We start from the raw sequence: 21,916 nt of genomic DNA, 5'->3' as shown, positions 1-21,916 counted from the left end.
AAGTCGTAAAACTACAAAACAATAACAAAATCTGAAAAATAATCTAACAAAGGGAATTACTCATCATAGCATCCACATGAAACATTCATAGCACTCAGAAAATGAAAACAAGGGCAACATCGAATGAAAGAAATGGTTTCAAAGTTACACAGAGGCCATTCAGTATTAATGCCCTTGTTAGGTTTTGACTCAAATAAACAATATAAAACTGAGCCTGTTGTTGAGAGCAACGTTATTAAATGTGCTAACTGGCCCGCTGCAAGAGTTTAAAATGTATCAATTTATTTATTAATTGTTAAAAATATTTTTCCACTGTTTTAGTCTATCACTTGATTTTACTGTTTTATATGCGGCTTATAAATCTCTTCACTCTGAATTAAAATATGAATGTAGCATGAAGGATGTAACATATGAAAAGTAATAAATAGTAAGACAAACTTTACATCTTTTGGATACTACTGTAAGCTTTGCATACAGAATCACCATCTGTGCATTGCTTTATTTTCAGCTATAAAGTTAAAATAACAGGATTTAATGTTCATCCCACTTTCTTTTCAACTAAAACCTTGACAAAATTTTAGATAATTTTGTGTGAAAGTTAACCAGTGCTGTCATTTTTACTATAAAATTTGTACTTTTTAACAATATCCAGTGATATTAGAGGTTATCTAGACTGTATCCATCTGAATAACATCATTAACTATAAATTTCAATGGCTTTTAGTGTATATCACCATGGTTTGAATGGCTTTACCTGGTTCTGAAGTGCTTGTTGTTGATACAGGGACAACCTGGCCTTCGTGTGCTCATCTGTGGTGGGGCTTAGAGACTTGGGATCTGACATTGACCTCTGAGTGCTCTTGATGGGTCGGGGCACAGAGGGGTGTCGCTGGGGAGATTCGGCTGTGTAGGACTTCTGCTGAGGTGTTACGTGGGCCTTGTTCAGTCGCTCGCTTGACAGAGAAGTCTCTATGAGGCGGTGAGGGGACACCGGAGAGACCGGAGAGTAGAGGACTTGTGGAGATTTGGGGGCTGTTTGCTGCTGGCGAATGATGCTGGAGATCGATTCATTGTGGAGATGGTTGTGAGGCTGGTAATTAATGTCGAGTGGGTCAGGGCGTCGGCGCTCAAATTTGGCAGCATTTGCGGCAATCTGCTGCTGGCGTTGCTGGGTGAGAAGGTCAGAACCTGACTGTTGTGTGCCAGTACCGGCAGAGGACGAATATGGACTGACTGTGGTTGGTACGCTTAGCTGTGGAGCTACAACTCCCTGTGACTGGGCTTCTGGATCAGTCTGGCAAGCTAGAGATTGTCCTTTTTGAGTTCGCTCTGGTCCAGAGATATAGTGCACAATCTCTACTTTGTTAGGGTCTGGTACTGTCACATGGATTGCTGGGGAGACCCTTCCTAGGTGCTCCACTTCCGTCTGGCAAGACATTTCCCTGATTGTCTGAACGCCAATATTGGAGGAAACCATCTTAGTTTTGTCAGTTTTGGTATCAGTAGCTAAGGTGGCTGTAGTGGCAGTGCTGCTGCCAGCTGCACTGGACTCAGAGTGCCTTGAGAAACGCGAGCGCCTTCGGCGGACCGGATGCTCTGTCTCAGCCTTGTCCTCGTCATCATCTGTCTGGACAGAGCAGTCAACGCTGCGACCACGCCTCCTGGTGCGATGACGCATCATGTACCTGGCGATGGAGAAAATACACGAAAAACAAAAAATAAAGAAGTACATTTAGGTTGCTGTCAAGTAATTTTGTAAATCTACTGGCATTATAGGGTATGAAAAAGTGATAACTACAATGCAATAAAATGCTATGAATATAAATTGTTAACACAAACATTTATCCTCATCCTTTTTGAGTGTGAACTTTTTTATGTTAGTATGCTACTGTATATACTATTGTTCCAACCTTTCCTTCAAGTGATTGATTTATTCTACATGGTATTATTCATAAAATATTAATAAAACCTGTTTCTCCTTGGGTCTTAAATTTAATTACAGACACGTGAAGTAAATTGCAAGGCTATTAAAATAACCTTTGCCTATATACACACAGTTTCACCTCTTACACCCCTCCTCTTTCCCCGTCACTCCATACACTCACACACTGTTTACCTCTCCTCTCCATCTTCATCGTCAGTCTGCACACAGCTATCCACAATCCTGCGGGGGGAGCCGTAGAACACCACGCCATCTCCATCCAAGCTATCTCTAGTCAGTCTGCTCATGGAGCTGTGTTTTCTCATGTTGGTCCTGGCTTCCATTTGCTCCTCCTGGCTCCTCAGGCACATCTCTGACGAGGAGTTGGGCAGAGAACGGGAGCCCATATGAGAGTCTGCGTAGGGGTGCAGCGGCTGTCCGTCCAGCTGTACAAAAAAACCATGGGGTTTTAATATTGCTATAAAGCAATGATTCAAATCAGAACGACAAGGTTGTGTAGCTGCACTTCACAAACACATTTCTTCAAGATAAAAAGGTACACATATCTGTCTGAATGCAGAGTGTCACATGCATACACAGCTTAAGAGCCAGCTACCAATGTTTTTCATTAACCCCACCCCACCCCCACCTGCATGATCTGGGTGACAGCAGCGGTTTTCTGTCTCTTCTGCTCTTCAAGCTGCTGCTGGAGCTGCTGCTGTAAAGACTGGATCTGATCTAGCTGGGACTTCTGCTGAGCCAGCTGCTCCCGCTGTAGAACAAGTTGTTTCTCACGTTCATGCTGTTGCTGCTGCAGAACCTAAACAAAAAGTGTCGGTGGAGATGGGAAGAGAAAGAAGGACATATGGGCAAACACACAGACAGAGCGAGATAACATAACAGAACAGAGCGTGGAGCATAAGAGGGTGGAGAGATGGAATGGGTTGATGAAGGAGAAATTATGAAATAAGCAAAGTGAAGAATAGTACCAGAACAAGATGAAGAAAAAATTTAAAAACAGAGAAAACAGCGAAAAAGAGCCAAAGTCATGATATCTGGTTTTATTCAGGATGATAAAATTTCTAAAATGTAGCCTAAATCACAAGATTCCCACATGTGAATGTGACATGAAGTCATTCTTGTGCTGATGGATTAGTTTTGACAATGGTTCCAAGTTAGTCAAACTTGTATATACTGCAAAAACCAAGAATGGAGGCGCAACATGAATGAAGTGCAGCATTTACTGGTAATTGCTCTTACCAGTCATACAATGCTCTGCAGAAAATATTTAAGGCATTTCTTTTACTGCTAAAATGACAGGCTGATGCAAATAAGCAGTTAGGGGTTTTTGCTTGCACTGTAAATTATGAGATGCATTTTAAACATTCCAGTTCTAGTTTATTCTCATTAAGGAAGACTTCCACACCTGTTTAACAGACTTAAGTTGAAAGATTTTCAACTGCTTGTTCTATTAAAAAAGAAGAAAATTGTCACATTAGCCCTCAGGTTTACTGTGAAAACATCATTGCAAGGCCAAGAGCTCAGAAAGCAATATATTATAACCAACATGTGTGACTGATTTTCGATAGTTTTGCAATATATTTTGGTTTATTTTGCTTGATTTTTATGATTTTATGCAAATTAGTCCGCTGAATGATACATTTAAACCACTTTTTTGGCCTAAAAATCAAAGTAATAAATGAAACATGAGACTTTATAAACAGCTATCCTTTTGAAACACACATACAACAGACATCAAACAGACACGCAAACATCATGTGCAAAATTTAAAAAAACCCAAACAAACACAGCATGCAAACTCATCATTAATAACTAAGGCTGCATAAAAATATTTATTCAGAAAAAAAGTCATCACTGTTGAACAGAATTTTAGCACTACATTTTAAAGAAATATCTTATGGACTTAATGTATCTGATTAACTGAAAATGCTTGTTTAATATACTTTTTAGAAGAACTGCTAAGAGACAGACATTGAAAGACAATATACTCTATAAAAAATTAGCTGTTTTTAATTTGTCTTGTTAAGTAGGCACAATACTGAAACACTGAATAAAAGCATTTTAAATGGGATTAAAAAAAGATAACTCAACCAAATACACCACAAATAACACCACCACAAAACTAAACCAAAAAACCAATATCCAATCCAAACACAATAACCACACAACATCAAACAAGACATTAAGGATCAAACTCTGCATTCCACCTCCTGCTTCTCCCTCTACCTGTTCCTTGATGTTCTGCAGCTCCTGTAACTCTCTCTGCACCAGCATCTGCTCCTTCTCCCTGTGCAACTTCAGCTCTAACCTTTCCCTTTCCAGCTCTTCTTGCAGGCGCAATTGCCTGAGTTTCTCCAGCTCCACCCGCTCTCTCTCCATCTGCAGAAGCTGCTCCTGCTGGCGGTGCAGTCTCTCTGCCTCAGTTTCACCCTCTTTGTGTATGGCACCTGGTGGAGGGAAAGGAGGAAGACCACCTGGAATTGGTAAGCCAGCAGTAGGGGCAGACAGGACTGCTTGAGGTTGGGTGTAACCATGTGTTTGTGCAGGACCTGAAAGTGGGTAAGCATGTGCAGCAGGGGCAGGCTGTTGTGGCTGCTGAACAGTTGTTACTTGTTTCTGTTGTTGGCTACTCAGGTGTGCCTGGGACAGGTTTATTGGCTGCTGCTGCTGATCAGCTGGTATGACAACTGTTCCTTGCACCGAGGTGACCTCTGCTGATGAAGAGGACACTGTCGCACCTTTGCCAAGGTAAACTGGTTCATCCTGGACCACTGAGCTAGTTGTCATGGGAACACCCACTAGGGCCCCTGCAGTTGCTGAGGTTGTTGTGGCAGCAGCACTTATGTCAGTGGCTGATGTTGTTTGGAGAAGGCCTGGTGCTGGATAACGGACTGCAGCTTGTCCAGATAAGGGCATTCTGGGGCTCATTGGTAGCCTGCTAAGACTAGATAGGGGCACTGGTGTCATGTTGGCAGAGAGGTATGGCCTGTAGACTCCTCTTATTAGTGGTCGAAGAACAGAGGCAGGCTGGGTTGTGATGGGAAGTGTAGAAGCAATGGGGGTCTGAATAGTTGAGTAGATCATCCCATCTGAGGATCTAATAGCAGTGGGGTACATGGCTCTTAGACTTGCCTGCCTGGCATTGATAAGATTAGTTAATGCTTGACTGTGAGAGATTGGCTTCCCATCTAATCCAAAGAGAAGGTTTTGCCTAATGCCAAGACCAACTGCAAGTCTGGAGGCCATGGGCCCAGTACCTCTGCTCAAACTGCCAAACTGCATCAAGTCTGGGTTGCTTCCATAGCGATCCATGGAATTGAGTGCTGCACACATTCGGCTAATCTCCCTTGCAGTTGTGGCACTGTACTGAGCCAAGTTAGCTTCTTGGAAGTTAGCAATGTCACGCGCAGAATAGCCATAATCTGAACTGATGTTGGACAAGGAATTGTATCTTCTGATAGGCAGTGTTTGTGCTGCAATGTCTCCTCCATGCCGTAAATCTGTATAGGAACCATACTGCATCCCCACATATCCTCCATAGCCCTGTTTCATAGCAGTTAGATCCATGGCAAGTTCTCCTGAAGCTTGGAGATGTGGTTCCACTTTAGAATGGTAAGACTGTAACCCAGCTTCAGCAAGGTTTGTATCAGACATTGAAGGCTGGAGCCTACCAGGAAAAGGTAACGTGTAGGCCTTACGCCCATCCATTGGATACTCATGGTACCTTCCAGGTTGTCTTTCTTGGTCAGACTCATAGGTGAGAGGTGGGGCAGATGGAGGCCTTATGCCTTCTTTCTCAGGAGCACCAACACAGGTTCCACCAAATGGAAGTCGATAAACAACATCACAGCAAGCTAGTTGGTTGTCAGGCTTAATTTGGCCTCCTGTCAGATCTACAGCATCCTGTCCTTCTTCTACCTTGACGAGCTGAGTCACAGCCCTGGCTGGGTCTGGCCCCCCATCCATTTGTACAACCATACTATGTGGCGATTTACCCCCTGATATCAAACCAGGAGGACTGGGCTTTCCCTTGAGTTCAACTGGGCCAGCGCCATACAGTTCAGGGTTAATGACTGGTGATACAGCACTGACCACAGCTGAAGCAGTGGTTGTCTGACTGACGAGCAAATCTTTTTTCAGTAAAGGTGAGATTGGGCCAGTAAGGTTGTACCTGGCTAAAACAGATGACTGTTGCTGCTGTTGTTGCATCTGATGGTGGTGTTGCAACTGTTGTTCCAGGAGCTCTTGTTGTTTCTGCAGCTTCTCTTGTTGTTTTTGAAGCTCTCTCTGTTGTATACTGAGGTCTTCCAGTTTGGCATCAATTTTTGGTATTGATGGGTCAGTTGGAGGTGAAACTGGTTTATTCTGGGAGAGACAAACTGCTGAACCCATGCCTTGTCCCAGATCCACTCGGTTTTGATGTGGATCACCATAAACTGTTGGTTGTTTTGGCTGGGTCATGAACATTGAAGCAGCTACGGTGACACTCACAGTGGTTGGTGTGGTGGTTTCCTGTGTGTTCAAGTTCATAATCAGTGGCTGTACAATCGTTGAATGTCTGCTACCCTCTGGTCCACCATGGTATTTTCTGCTTTCTGTGGCTAAGGAGGTGAGATCCATTCCTTGGTCAGTCATAATAATAGGAGCTGGTTTAGTAGCTGTTCTAAGGTCCACAACACTTCCACCATGAATCATATGGCCCTGCTCTACCCTCGAAGTCCCTGGGACTGTAGATATCCTACAGAGGGAGATATTATCCATTGAAACAGACCCTCTGGTGTATATGCTGGCTGTGGTGACCATGCTTGTTCCGACATTTACTTTCTCCACTCTTTGTGTACGATAAAAGCTCCGTGTAGGAGAGTGGTGGTAAGGCGGTGTGTCTGGAGGGCTGCCACATGGAGAGTAAGTATCAAATGTTGATTGGCGGCTAAATCGGGTAGGAGAAGACAGCGGGGAAGTTGCAGTATTGACTGTCGTTGGCCTAGCTGGGCTTGAAGGAGGGGAGTATGGGGCATCCTGAGAGGATTGCTGTCGATAGAGCCTAGGGGAAACTGATCGATGTGATGTTTGGGTTCCCTGAGCCATTACTGGTGAAGTAGGACCAGAGCCTGCTGACTCCATTCTCAATGCTGAACTGAAAGTCTGTGTAGAGAACTCAGCTGTAGCTCTTCTTGAAGGAGAGCGAGTGGGACTCTGCGGTGGTGGTGGTGATGGTGAAAGAGGAGGACTGGTGCTTCTGTAATAAGTAGTATACTTGGGAGAACGGGGCTCAATAATTCTCTCAATAGAAGATGTTGAGCTGTCTCGCACTTGGATCCCCCTGGTCTCCCCTACCCTTCTGGTAATGACTTCTCTTTGACTGTAGGCTTGGGTAATCTCTGCAATCTTGCTGCATACGCTTGAGACTGTAGCTGAAGATGCGGATGTACTACCCATATGCCTGCGACCTATTTCAGACTGAGTGGACGTAACAGTATGGCTTGAACCAGTCTGAGAAATAGTTACTGCATCTCTAGCATAAACACCATATGCTGCAATAGTGGTTGCTGCCACTGTTGGAGTTATTCCATTCTTTCCTGCTTGGGTTTTGAGTCTATCTTTGTGTCCATCCTTTGCAGAATAGTGCTGTGTTACTCTGACATCAGGGATTCGCCCTGCAGTCTCAGCAAAGGACACAGGAGCTGAGATCTGGGTGGGACTGGTACCTGGTGTAAGGAGAGCATTACTTTGCTCTAGTAGCTTAGCAAAGGCTGAGCCTGTATCTAAGAGCTGTTTATCTGGGTAAGAGCTCTCAATTTCAATCTCTACTTGCTCATCTGTGGCCTGTTGCATCTTGGTAATGTTCTGAGATGTTTGTCTAATCTCCTCATAAATATCAGTTTCTGTCTCTGCTGCCTCATTGTCATATCCTGTTTGATCTTGCTCATATTCATACTCATCATCATAACTTTGCCCATTAATGTCCTCCTCATAGTACTGCCCATGTCTTCCATGTTGCTGTTGTTGCTGTTGTTGTTTCTGCTGCTTTTGAAGCATTTCTGCCTTTCTCATCATCTCCTCATAGACCTCCTCAGCACTCTTCAGAGGTTTGGAAGTTGAAGATGGTGCTGTGGTGGTGGTTGCAGTTGTTTTCTCTATCGGGGAATAGAGTGACATGAAGGTTGGCAGATTATACTCACTTCCTGACTTGTAAAGTTTGGACTCATATCCCTCTGCCTCTGAGTCAAGACTTTGAGGCGAATATTCAGAAGCAGAGGAACGATGAAGCTCTTCCATTTCTGCTGCTTGTCTTAGCTCTTCTGTTGGAGACGCATCCTCAATAGGTGACAGATTGCTAGGTGGGGTCTTGGATCTTTCTCTGCGCCTCTGAGCCCTCAGCTCCTCTTTATCTCTCTTGGTCTTTCTTGCTGTACTTCTAATTCTCTGCTGTTCCACTTCTCTCATCTTTTCCTGTTCTCTCAGAAGTTCCTCTTCCTCTCTGAGTTCATCCTCTTCTGAAGAATCTTCAATGGTAGGAAGGAGAGGGCCATGAGAGCGGTGGCGTGCTTTCCTCTGCTGCTTAGCTTCCTCCAGTCTTTGCCTCCTACTGGGGCTACTGTCACTATCTTCCTCCATTGATGAGATGGACGTAGGAGATTGTCCAGAGCCATATGAGGATGAAGTGGGTGGCAGAGTAGAGGAGTAGTCACCACGAGAACGTTCCTCAGGAGATCCTGTCAGACTCTCCATCTCTAGCTCTGGTTCCCGATCAAGGCTTAAGTCGTTTTCATTGCTCAGCTCGATGTCTCGACTGTAGCTATTGGTGTTATTGAGTTCAATTGTTTTGAAGCGCCTCAGACCTCCTTGCGATGCCATCACATCTTCCTCACCCTCTTCTAGTGAGCCTTTATAGACATCAGTAGAGCTCTTAGTCTCCTCCTCAAAACTACTGGAATGGTGCTGAAGGCGTCTCTTTTCTTTCCCTGAGTCAGAGATTATGTGCTTATGGTGGCTTTTCTTGGGTTTCTGGTAGCCATATCCTTCGTCTTCCTCATCTTCATCTTCCTCCATCTCTTCCTCCTCCTCCTCATTGTCTTCATCAGCACTCATCTCCATTATTTGTCTTCTCATGAACTCCTCATCGGTCATCTCTGTGGGCTCAGCTTCCTTTTCTTTCTTTTTCTTCTCCTTCTTCTCCTCTTTCCCTTCCTTTCGCTTACCTTCCCAGTCTCCCCCATCTTCTTCTTCCTCAAGTATATCTTCCAGCTCCTCATCAGAGTCATATGCATCTGGAGGGATTGACAGAGAACGTGGGCGTTGCTTCCCTCTGTCATCCAAATCTCTGTCTCTGTGCTTCCTCCCCCTTCTGTCTGCCTTCTCTTCAGAGAAGCTCTTCTCTAGTAATGGCCTCATGGAGCTTTCCAGCTTGGTGATTTCAGAGGGACTTGGTGGGGAGCCCCGGCTGCTGATTCCCCTTTCACTCAGCTTCATCTCTTCTTCCTGGATTAGACCTGTGATTTCACTGTGGGAGCTGGAGATACCATCAGATGAGTAGCCAGTGTCACTGAGACTCTGAGGGCTGCGTGATAAGTCGTGGGTGCTGTTGTTTTTTGTATCCTACAGAGAAAAGAAAAAAGAAAAACAAATGGATTAGACTTGGGGGAGCTAAGGTTTTTAGTTTTAATGATAATTTATATCAATTTTACAATGTGTTGAAACTGGTCAATAATATCAATCTGCATAAAAATTAAGCCCACTTAAAATCACTTTCTGATTTTAGATGCAAAATTCATACTTTTTTAAATTACAAATAAATACGAGTTTTAAAAATGGTATTTCTTATTTAGAAATTTGCAGTAATATATAATAGTCCTATTTGTATGATAGCCATAATATGGTATGGTTTCAGTTTATATTAAAAATATCATTATGATGCTTGAACCTGTACGCCAAAACTGCAGTTTTCAACTTTCATTGTCTTGTAAATAAAAGAAAAAAGAAAAAAATATAAAAAATAAAAATAAAAATTGATGAAACTGATTTCATATCAACTGGATTTCATTCACGAGATCACTAAATCACCATGAAGACATTTTATGTTTTTCCATTAAACTTAGTTTTAAGCCAGTGGGCTGAAATGGAATGCTTTAGTTTAAATCAGTCTAAAAGAGATTTATTTATTACTACATGCTACTCATGTCTTATAATTTAAGGGACACAATGCCTATTAGAATTATTCAGAATCAGAATACTTTCTTCATCCCAGGTTGGAAATATAAATAGAAAAGAGAACATGTACTGAAAACAAGTAAAAACAAATAAAAAGAGACTCAATGGTAAAATAAATATCAGTCATTACATATTTAGAAACTTTACATTCATATAACACAAATAGGTTTGCGCATACTCATTTTGAATCTAAAGAAAAAACAAACAAACAAAAATATATTACTATCAGGTTCACTAGCATTAGCTAACACGTAGCTAACACGTCTAACACTAAATCCTAAATAAAAACAACTTAAATATAACTTTATTTAAATATTTAAATATGTAATAAAAATTGAGAATTGAGTCAAAACACTTGGATTTTACTCTACATCTTTGAATCTGATCTGATTTATTCATTTGTCTCAATACAAATAACATTATTATGCAATAATCTTAATGTGACTTATAATTGTTAGGTATGTTGAGCCATTGATGGAAAGAGGTTAGTCAAACTATGTTTTTCATGTTTTTTCCTTTTGATGATGAGCTCAAAGTAAGATTGTATAGCTGACTTTAATATCTGAACAAATGAAAACTCATTCATCAATGGCTCTTAATAACAGTCATTTATAATCTCAAAGGAACCAACCTGGTAAATGATTGGGGAGATGGAGAAAGGGATGGAAAACTGGTAAAAATCATGAAAAGCTCTTAAGGTGGTTATAATGCATCTGTACTTTGAGCTCTGTATAATTTAATTACTTAGCAGCTCTTCAGATGATAAAGTCCAGCACTACCTTAAAAATGACCACAAGAGTGCTACATGAACTAAGGGCTTGGAGATTTTACAGATTCATGACATGCCAATTTTTAGAAGAATTGGAACAGCAAGAAAAGGTTCTTCCTGCTGTCTTTGTTTTTCAATCTCTGTCTCTCCCCAAGGTAATCCAATGCCTTGCTGCCACTTGCAGCCTCAGCATACTGTGAAATGGGAATCAATGACATACTTTCCAAATCAATATGGACGTCCAACACTTGAGGAAAATGGAACCGATTTAGCTTAGAATGACCTAATATTACATCTATGCAACAGTTATTTTGCCATGTAAAGTACCCATATCTGCAAACAAAGTGATTATCATGTCAGTGTTGCAAGTAAATGTATATGTATAAGCACCAGTCTGAATAGAAATATATAGGGACATTTTGTACAAGAACTGAAAACATTAAATAAGCTTTGCATAGGCAGCACAAAAGCCATATTAACCGAGCAAGAGATACAGTACAAAAAATATGACACATCATGGGCACTAGTCACTTTTAGTGACAATATCATCTTAATAGAGTGTGGGAAAATGAGACAAGGCAAGTACCTCATCCCTCTGTAAATAAGTGCAGAGTCAAAACTGATGTATTTTAGTTGTCACTACAATAATAATAATAATAATAATAATAATAATAATGAACATTCCCATTTTAGAAATGATCAAATATGACTGCAAATAAAATATGTATCATAAATCAGAAGGCTCATTAAAAAGCTTTAGCATTTTGACTCCTCTTTTAAAAAAGAACAAAACAACCATAAGTTGTATTTATGGATCAGAGACCAAATTAAAAAAAAAAATGCTTTCTTTTGAATATTTAAAAACAAGAAACATGTAGCAAAGGATCCAAATTAATAGTGGTAAAATAAGAAGTTCAGATTTACTTATCTGAAGTAAGTAACTGAAACTCAGAAAAAAACATTATATAATGTTTACATTGGAAAAAATAAGTATTGAATGTGTCAACATTTTTCTCAGGAAAAACATTTCTAATGGGGCTATTGACATGAAATTTTCACCAGATGTAGGCAGCAATCCAGGTAATCCGCACATACAACGAAATCAAAACAAATAAGTATTTAAATCAAGTTATGTGTAATAAAGTGGAATTACGGAGGGAATAACTATTGAATACATAAAGAAAAGAAGCATCACGTGGCTGCATGGAGGCTGGAAGGGAAGACAATTAAAAACTTCTCAAGTCAGTCTGAAGCATACATGTGGTGTAAAACGCAAACACACACACCCACACACACTGAGTTTGTATCCAGAAAGGCTAAAAGTAATCCCAACCCTGACCCTTCTCCCATGACTATGTGAATATAGAGAATCAGCTTATAGAAATTATTAGTTGTTTAGCTGCATTCATGAACAATAGCAATGCAACAAGCATAAAAGCATGGGTGTGAGTGACACAGCTGCACAAGATGCTGTAGGCCATCTACAGTAAACCAACATAGTCTCTAGTTAATGTGAAAAACCTTTAGATAACTATACCTAGCAGTTTTTCTGTGCGAAGGACAAGGTCAAAGGAACTTTGGCCTTTTTTAAACTCTAGCTTTAGTGCCACAAAAATGAGCAGCATGGAGAAATCCTCTGCTAAAGCTCTGCAGGTCTGAACCAGAGCGCGAGTTTGATTTAAAAAAAACAAAAAAACAAAAACATAAATGTGAAGCTGGACCATACCTCAAAAGTCAGTTTTTACTTATATGCGACCCAGATCTGTTTTTTTACATTCTTGATTACATGTAAACTGAGTTCAATTTTATAAATATAGTGTCAAATCAGAGCCAAAAGTAGCCTAATGCCCTGTGGAAGTTGCTATTTCTCAGTTTTGCCTGGGGTAAAATAAATAAATGGTCATAACTCAAATGCAAGTCTGCTTTTATTCACTGCAACCTCAGTCCGAACAGTCAAATCAAAGTTCATCACTTCCATGGCCTGAGTGTCTTGCTAAGTCTATCCTGGCATGTCTCTCTAATGGCGATACATCCTGAAATTTTGGAGGAAATCAGTTTCAGTGTAGACAGACATGCCTCAAAACCCTCCTGGCTCTAACTCTGTATCCACATATTTCTGTACAACTGCACGATGACTTTTGCATTTTCTTTGTGTCTTTTTGCATAGTTCACATTTGAATGTGATATTGGACACATTTAAAAAACTCAAAAATCATTTGTGTTCACTTTTTGGTCATTTTCCTTAGTTTAACACATAAATTGGTGACATGCAAAAATCAGACTTACATCATAGTGCCTGGACTTCTTAATGTCCTTGATCGGTGTGATCTGCTCTCCTTTCTTCTGGGAGGGCTTGGTCTCTTTGGAAGTTTGGTTCTCGGGCTCAGTCTTGAGCTTTTCCTCTGATGGTTTTGGCTGTTTCTCGATCTCAGTGGTTGTTACTGGTGTCGTGGATGGTGCTGTAGTCTTGGTCTCAGTTGGCTGTTTGGCAGCTGCGGGTGCAAACGGGCTGCTAACGACACTTCCCGCCTGTGGCTTCTGGCTCTGTGTTTGGGGCTGGCCTGGCTTGGACCCTTGCTGGGTGGTAGGTTTGTGGAGGGGACTTTGCTGACTGATTGGTGTCTGGTGTCGAGGCGAGCCCGTGGGTTGGTGCTTGGGAGACGGATGAGGAACAGGAAGTGGAGGCTCATCAAGACCTTCTCCAGACATCAGCCGCTGCGTCTGGCAGTTGAGACATAACCACTCTTTTTTCTGAAACAGAGAGAAGACAAAAAGACAAACATGTAATTTGTTTTGTGTGTAATTGTGACACAACCTTAGCCTTACTGCACCAAAGATCACTTTATGTGGATTAACTAATATTGTTTCACATTCATAACCTGGTTAATATTCTTAACTTTCAACTCAGCATTCACTTAAATAGCAAACTACAGCAACAGCCTCACACACACATACACTCACGTACTGTGTACACTGAAAATCTTATTTCCAGACAGAGCTGTCAGAGGTGTAGCGGGCTAAGCTGAGCTGATGCACGTTTCTAAAAGGCCAAGTCGCTCTAACAGCTACTCCCTGTTTCATCAGATCAACTCTACTCGATTTCACACACTGTGAGCCTGAGTGGCAAAAAATGAAAGACTTTAGTGCACAACAGTGTACTTAATCTAGCTTGTAATTTGGTCTTCTTCATTCTGACAAAGCCAAACTAGTAGCATACAAATATATTAAAAAAATTCACAATATCATAAACATTACTCCAGAGACGCAACATTTTATTAGAAACCCATCATCTTTCAAGATAATATGACAAAGAGGTATTTACAAATTTGCTTGCTGCAACAGTTTTTCATTTATCCACCTGGTGAATATTAGTTTGTTATTCCCTTCTTCTTAGTAGTGAAGTACAGTAGTGCAAATGTTGGTATTGTAAGTAAATACAAAAACTGTTTTGTCAATGCCAATACAGATGCTGATACTATAAAGGCAGCATAAATAGGAGAGAGCAGTGTGTCATGATTTATGAGACGAATTATCATCAATTTGTAAATGCTGAACACATTTTAATGACCACTAAATCACTATGATTTTTAATTTCACATTAATTATTTAATAAAACAAAACACCTTTCATCTTATTCTGTGTTTTAAAACTGGAGTTTTTGGAGTCCCGAAATGTAAATGTACCTGTCTAAAGCACTTTGGGTCAACTTCTGTTGTTTAAATGCAGTGTTGGGGAGTAACGGAATACATGTACCACCGTTACGTATTTAAAATACAAAATATGAGTAACCGTATTCCATTACAGTTACCGTTTAAAAAGGTGGTATTCTGAATACAGTTACTTTGCTGAAATAAAGGGATTGCACGGCGGTCTTTTCCTGTTTCATATGTTAGGCTATGCTCTCTCTATTTTTGGTAATTCCGTGCCGGTGAAAACCCAAACAAAACACGCATTAAGAGGCTGAAATGCCTGTGTCTCAATCTCACGTCTCATAATGATGTGAAGAAATTTTTTTTTTAAAATTATTTAATATGAAGGCAATAGGCAGAGTGTTACAGGAATAGCCCTAAAGAATGTAGCCTCATGGGCAGTGTAGTCCGTGCTGCAGGGAGAATAGACTGCCATACCCGTTATGTGTCTGTGTGAGTCTATCAACTGCAAAGGATTTTATCTGCCTCTTTAGCTTCTACATAAATAAAATGTACTCATGTAGCACTTTTTATAGACAGAAGAATCACAAAGTGTCAGGGGCTGGGTCTGTGACGTTTTGAGGCTATTTTGTATTTTAGATTTTCTTATGTTAAGTTTGTGATAATAGGTTCTTGTGTTATTAATAGTTAGGATTTAGTTAAGTTTTATTCTGGTTTTTGTTTCATCTTTGTCTCCTTGTTTATGTGTCATGTTTCCTGTCCAGTGTGTCACGTGTTTCATGTCTGTGTTGTGTCCACGTTGTCAAGCTCGTGTGTCATGTCTACATCTCTCCATGTTTCCTGTTTTATTGTGAAGAGTCCAATGTTAGAGTCTAGTTAAGTCTCCTTCTGTTCTTCATCGGGTCGCCTGTTTATCTTCATGTCATGTCTCGTCAGTCCACAGAGTTTTTGCTACTACTCAGGTTCAGGTTCATGTTCATGTTCAGACTTTTTTCACATTTATGTTTGCATGTTCCTCTTCAGTTCCATGTTCATGCCTTATGTCTATGTTTTCATAGTTTAGTTTTCCCAGTTTAGTTTTTAGTTTAGATCTTGCCCCTATTCGCCTTGCCTTGTTTTGTCTTCACGTTTTTTCAGTCAAATAAACGACTAGCTTTTTTTTAAACCTTAGTTTGTTTCTCCCGTGTCTGCTTTTGAGTCTGTTCCATAAATACACCGGCGTGCTTCATAGTGTAACAGAAGAAACAAACGTATAACATCAGATCAATATGAAACACAATAGAATGCAACATACAACACAAAGAAGTAGCACTAAGTGGTGTTGTAGTGTCGTGCGGCCTATTGCTAACTGCTCCAATTAGCTAGTTGCTAATGGTGAATTCTACCCCATGAGCATTCAGAGGGTTTTTTCTTAGAGTTCAAGATAAAATTAACAGTCATCAGTGGCAAGAAATGATGAGAGTGACTAAAGACATAAATTATCTACCTGTACAACACATAAATGAGGTGTAACACATTATAAAGTGTTTTGTCCTATGCTAACACTGACTAATAGAGTTAGCAGCACAGCAATACTGCAGGAGTGAGGTCTAAGGCATAAAACTGAGAAGAGGGTTAGTTTTACATTTACAGTTGCATTTCAACATAATATATAATACTTATGCATTATGTATTTTTGATGATCTCTCCAGTATCTAGCTCACCACCCACCAACACCACCAGCACCTTCTGTTTATTCTGTGCCAGTGTGTCTGTTTCTGTCCATGACAGCTAATGGAGTTTGGGGCTGAAGAGCAGCTGTATTACTCATGTAATGAATAATTGACAGAAGCAGTTATTCCTCTTCAACACTTATCTACCATCTCTATTCTTATTCACCTCCATCGAGTCCTTCCTCTTTCTCTACACCAAACTCACCAAATCTCTTTCTACAGAAACTCCATTCTCTGGCTCATTCTGCCTTTAATAGCTCTCTCCCGCTCTCAAGCCTCCTTTATTTGCTCCATCCCCTGTCTTTTTCTGAATCCTTTTGGGAGTTTATCTGCGATTAGATGTCACACAAAAGACTCCATCTCCCTTAGATTTCACAGTGACAGTGCTGCTTTGGGTCGAGCAGTGAGCACTATAATTGGCACAGGATTCACAACATTAATAAATATAGTATATAAGCTGATCCGACAGTTTTGAAAATGCTAGCCTCCAGTTATCATGACCAGCTAATTACAGTAAGAAAAACAATTAAATGGTAGAGGAACTAGAAGCTGAACAGACAACAGGTTACATCCAAGTGTTTGTTTTTCTTTTTTCTTTTTTCTTTTTAATCATTTATCTTTTGCCATTTGTCACCAAAACTTCTTTTACAATATAAAATTCACAGAAAAACTCACATTTCAACATTTAATTTGAAATGACTGAATAATGCAGCTTAGGATACGTGAAATCTTAATATTAAAAAAATTTGGATCAGTCATTTAAAAATGAGGGGAAAAAAAGATCCAAAAAGTATGTGCGCTCAATGAAACCTAAAATTTAAATTCATTTGAATATCCTATTCCCACCAACATGGCTTCTGCATAAAAAAAAAAGAAAGAAACAGATTATCAGAAGATGGAAAATCTTTTTGCGCATTAGGGACTCATAGCATTATAGAAAGAAAATATTTTGACACGCTGTCACTGGAATATCTTAAATGCCTTCAGCAATTATAACTGAACAAAGTAGCTGATGAGGAAGTTATCTTCTGATTGGCTGCCTCGATGCTAACTGTAACTGAAAATGAGTTTGTATCCCAGTGATTATACAGGAGATGTAACACTGTCAAATCTTTAAGCTCAACATAAATGAAGCTTAATTGGGGTTCAGGTTTAAACTCCTGAAGAATACATTCTGAATACAGTACAGTACACCAAATGAATGTAAGCCGATGTAATGCCCTCTGACATGATGGAAACACAACTCTGTGTGTGTCCCCTGAAGCACCACATTGTACTGTAGGTTCTGAAATGGTTGAATCATTTTTCAACCCTAAAGTGAACTCATTCCCTCCTTTTCTCAGAGAGAGTATATTCAAGATGACATTACAGGGAAGTTTGTGTGTGTGTGTTTTCCCAGTGGTGCCCACTTAGCCTACATAGCACAAACAATCTGGCCTTTTCTACTCCTGTCAATAACACTCACTAAAATGCTCCATCAGTGCTAATTCATGCCGCAGAACACTGCTGTTTTCTTTTCATGTGCCGGTGTCATTCTGCAGCACATTCTGAATCTTCTCTTTCAGAATGTCTGTCCTTTTACAGCATGTTGAGCATAGCTGGATTTGTTTTTGTCCTATACCATCCAGCTCTTGTCTTTTTTTTTCTTGTCTACCTTTCTGCTCTTTTTCAGTCCATTTGCTATTTTCAGTTACTCCATCTATTTTGCACTTAATAATAGGGAAAGAAATGGATTTGCCTTTTATTCATACCCACCTGTCACAAGCAGCATTTCCCTGCCACTGGATTTTATTCGCAGAAAATCTGTAGCAGTAACTTACTATTGCTTTTACTTTGTCTTATCCAAATAGAGGTCTAGCAATTGCACCTTCATGATGGAGAGTAACAGTACTGTCCACAACTCTCAGGCTTACACTCATTTCTAAATAGGTGCAGCTATTTATTGAAACACGTACAAACATACATTTAAAGTAAGACTTGGTGTAATTCAAACGAGCTTGGTATGATCGCCTTCATTCTTCCAACACAGCCTGAATTCTTTTAGGCAACTTCTTTGTCATTTCTTTAAGTAGTCTTCAGTTCTCAGGCTTCTTGAAGGACATTCAAAGCTCTTCTTCGGATGCCTTTTATTCTGTTCGCTGTCAAGATGCTCCCACACCGCATTTAATAACACTGAAATTTGGATCTCCATGAAACCTGTTGATACTGATTTTCAGTCCAGTTCTTGTTTCCCTTCTATAAAAATGTCATCTTGACAGCCATCCTTCCATTCAGTCCGTTGGGTTTGGTGCTAGTTTTTATGCTTGAACAAGTCATAGGTCAGTGTTAAGCGGCTTCACAAACAAAGTACCATTCTTCTGGCTCTCTTCCACAGTGTGTCTTTGTCCTTTCTTCCTCCCCTCACCCCCAGGCAATCACGGCAGATGGCCGCCCCTCCCTGATCCTTGTTCTTCCGAAGGTTTCTTCCTGTTAAAAGGGAGTTTTTCCTTCCTACTGTCTTGCTCAAAGGGAGTAATTCGACTGCAGGAATTTTCTCTGTAATCTTTTACAGGCTTCAACTTATAATCCTTAAAGTGACTGCTATTGTAACTTGGCTCTGTATATATAAAATTGATTTGAAAATTGGAAAAAAAAGGACAGGTACAAGGACTGGACTGAAAATGAGTAAAAGAGCAGCCTATGTCCAAAGAAAAACTTTGAAAGACATTCAAGAAAAGCTGGAGAAATATTATCCAAAGGCACTTTAAAAATGACAAGAATGTCTGTTTCCTTGGAAGAAAAAAATTTAAAAAATGAGATGTGGGTCAAGATTTTTGCACAGGACTGTATTTATCTCTGACTCTGGCCAAAGCTGCATCATCTATCGGCATGATTTTCTGTCGCTCCTTTCTCCACTACATAGTACTGCTACTATATGTCTGTGTGGACTATTACATTTACATGGCTGGTTCAAGGCTAGTCTTGCTATTCATAACCAAACTTTGCATATATTGTAAAATAATGAGTTACGAAAAATTGCCACATCTTTTATTCCACAGCTACAAAATATGACTAAAGGCATTTGATGAATTCTGTTATGAGCTGTGAATTAATATAATACACTGGTTACACTAGCAACACTCTTACTGGTCCCGAAATTCAGTTTGTACAGAAGACATCAATGTCAAATATCTCTATATCTACCGAGTGCGATTAGTTTATTGTTACAAAGACATCCCAACCTTCAGAAGCACTTCTGTCAGTTTCTTAGTCAGTTTCATGATTTTCTTTTTCCTGTTTTACTTCTCCCACATTTGCACCTGAAGTTTCTATTTTTCTCTTTTCACCACACAGTCATTAAACTTGTATCTTCTCCTTCCTCTCTCCTCTCTGCCTGTCAACCTCTGTCTCTGCTTCTCTCCCTCCAACAGAGCAAGGGCTATTTTTACCCAGAATGCCATTGTTCTGCTCGAGCGCACACTTCCTTAGCACAGGCTTCCGCTTTAGGCAGCACTCTACTGCGGCACACATACACTCATATCCTCACAGAAGCACAAATGCACGCATGTAGACACGCAGCTCACATCAATGCAAAATGGAGGAGGCCTCTGTAGCTGAAGGCTTACCAGAAAGAGAGAGGGATGACAAGCAGAAGGAGGAAGAAAAGGAAAAGAAGGGAAGCAGAGAAGCTCATAGGGCTGGAGGGGTGAGGAAAACGGGAGAGTGACACAACATGTGCACATATACTGTAATTCAGCTCAGCCTTTAGTCATGTGGTTCCCTGCTGAGTCTGATGCAACTGGCTTCAGTTTGTGGCAGAGGAGTACAACAATGTGTTTGGGTGTTTCCGCCCCATCAAATCCCTCATCACCCCAAAAAATAAAGAGATAAAAAGATTAAAGAGATCAAATAAAAAAAAAAAAATCACAATTACAATGAAGATGGTCGAAATGAAAGTCCAATTTTGGAATAAGAACAAGATTAAAAAGAGCTTTTTTGCAAAGTTGGATCACTCCCATCACACCATAGATGCCACTGCTATGTCTGGCTTGGTCTCATATTTGTGGACAGTCAGCTGACCAGTGATGCTATATATTCCATACTCATCACGACATAGGAAGAGCATAGTACTTCATCCAAATACATGAGCCACATGATGTATCCACCTCTTCTTCATGAACATCATCTTGAAGTACTCACTGTTCAATAAGGGAGTATGCTGAAGCAACACAGCTTAACCTCAGGTCGGACTCTCCGATGAGCAGCAGAGACAGGTTATGATTGACAGCTGACTGGACCTTTCAGTTGACTTGCAAAGTAGCGTCAGAACCTGCTGAGCTATGGAAGTACTTCCTTGCTCACTTTATCCTTACAAATCAAACACAACATAACTCAGCTATCAACGCTCTATTTTCTTTGAGAATAAAAACATCTTAAATCCTTTCTTTCGTCCACTTTTGTCTCTACGCTGCGTTACTCTGCCTCGCCTCTCTCCTTCACTGAACACAACTCCCCCTCCCCCATCGCTTCACCTGCAGGCAACGACAAGATGGACATGGCAGCTATCAAAGAGGAGCTGGTCGGTAAAAAGAAAACATTTGGATATTACTATTCAACTGCTGGTGGAGGTAATCTTGTTAAAATGACGTTAACACCATAACTGCATTAACACGGCAAATCTCTGTTAATGAGTTACCGCGTATCGCCCCGTGCGTGGGGCTCGACGGCGTCAACGCGTTGACACAACGGCCTAAAATCCTTTCTTCATTTTCTCAAAAATCGACAGTGCGCCTTATGTTTGAATCCTGGTTGTGCTTACTGACCATGACCTGACCACGACGGGCAGCAATCTGTCAAAAAATGTTTTAGTACGACGTTGATAAGCTACGAAACCGCACCGCTTGATGGTTGTCGGAGCATTACAGGATTACGGCCTTAGTCAGGAGCCTCGCGGAGTAATACGTACTGTGCTTCAACGTAATATTACCGGATTGTGTGTGTATAAGGACCACAAATGGCACCTGTTCAGAGACATGGTTACAAAGAGGATTTCAAACTCCAGGCAGCTGCGAAATCTGTCTGTCTTTGTTATTATGCTCAGCGTCTTTTAGTTTACATTTTGACTGCACAATTGTGAGCTTTTAGTTATGCACAAAAACAACATTGTTTTATTTTATTTATGGAACATTATTATTTAATAAATGCTGATAATTTATTTCGGAGTAACTTTTTCATGTGCATCTACGCTGTATGTTAATAAAAGTGCCTGTGTGAGACCCGGGACACAGCTTTGACTCAGAACTCTCTTTTTGTCCTCACTTTATGGCTTTAAAAAAATATCGAGATACATATCGTATATCGCCATCCAGCTAAAGAACATCGAGATATGAATTTTGGGTCATATCGCCCAGTCCTAACACCAAGTCTTGAACCCCAAAGACACTCTGTAATGATTTTTGGGCAGGTTTCACTCCTTGGTGAACAGGTTGCATCACCTCTCTCATTGAGCCTGAGCAGCCTGACTTTTATATGGCAACAAAAAGCTGATTTCACAGGAGCCCTCCCACATAAACATTTTTCCCCCTGCAATTTTCAGAATAGCTTTCGATTGTCCTCCGTCTCCATTCTAATTCCTCCCTCTGGAGCTCCATCTC

General features: G+C 40.5%; 1 protein-coding gene across 6 annotated transcripts in view; it reads right to left on the bottom strand.

Moving 5' to 3' along the window:
• The window catches only part of bsna (bassoon presynaptic cytomatrix protein a), a 123,232-nt gene that overhangs the window by 26,434 nt on the left and 74,882 nt on the right, over positions 1-21,916 (bottom strand). For 3 of the 6 annotated variants that reach the window (XM_040048026.1, XM_040048031.1, XM_040048030.1), the window contains exons 3-8: positions 13,208-13,672; positions 4,168-9,540; positions 3,347-3,388; positions 2,570-2,740; positions 2,116-2,366; positions 754-1,684 (exon numbers count right to left, since the gene is read on the bottom strand). In XM_040048026.1, coding sequence (XP_039903960.1) covers positions 754-1,684; positions 2,116-2,366; positions 2,570-2,740; positions 3,347-3,388; positions 4,168-9,540; positions 13,208-13,672 — 7,233 coding nt within the window. The remainder of the gene's footprint in view (positions 1-753; positions 1,685-2,115; positions 2,367-2,569; positions 2,741-3,346; positions 3,389-4,167; positions 9,541-13,207; positions 13,673-21,916) is intronic. The other 3 variants (XM_040048027.1, XM_040048029.1, XM_040048028.1) reach the window with 3 other exon arrangements.

The sequence above is a fragment of the Simochromis diagramma genome, unplaced genomic scaffold (assembly GCF_900408965.1).
Source record: "Simochromis diagramma unplaced genomic scaffold, fSimDia1.1 OVJJ01000387.1, whole genome shotgun sequence".
Taxonomy (NCBI): domain Eukaryota; kingdom Metazoa; phylum Chordata; class Actinopteri; order Cichliformes; family Cichlidae; genus Simochromis; species Simochromis diagramma.
Note: the sequence above shows the minus strand (reverse complement) of the source record. Positions and strands in the feature narration are given on the sequence as shown.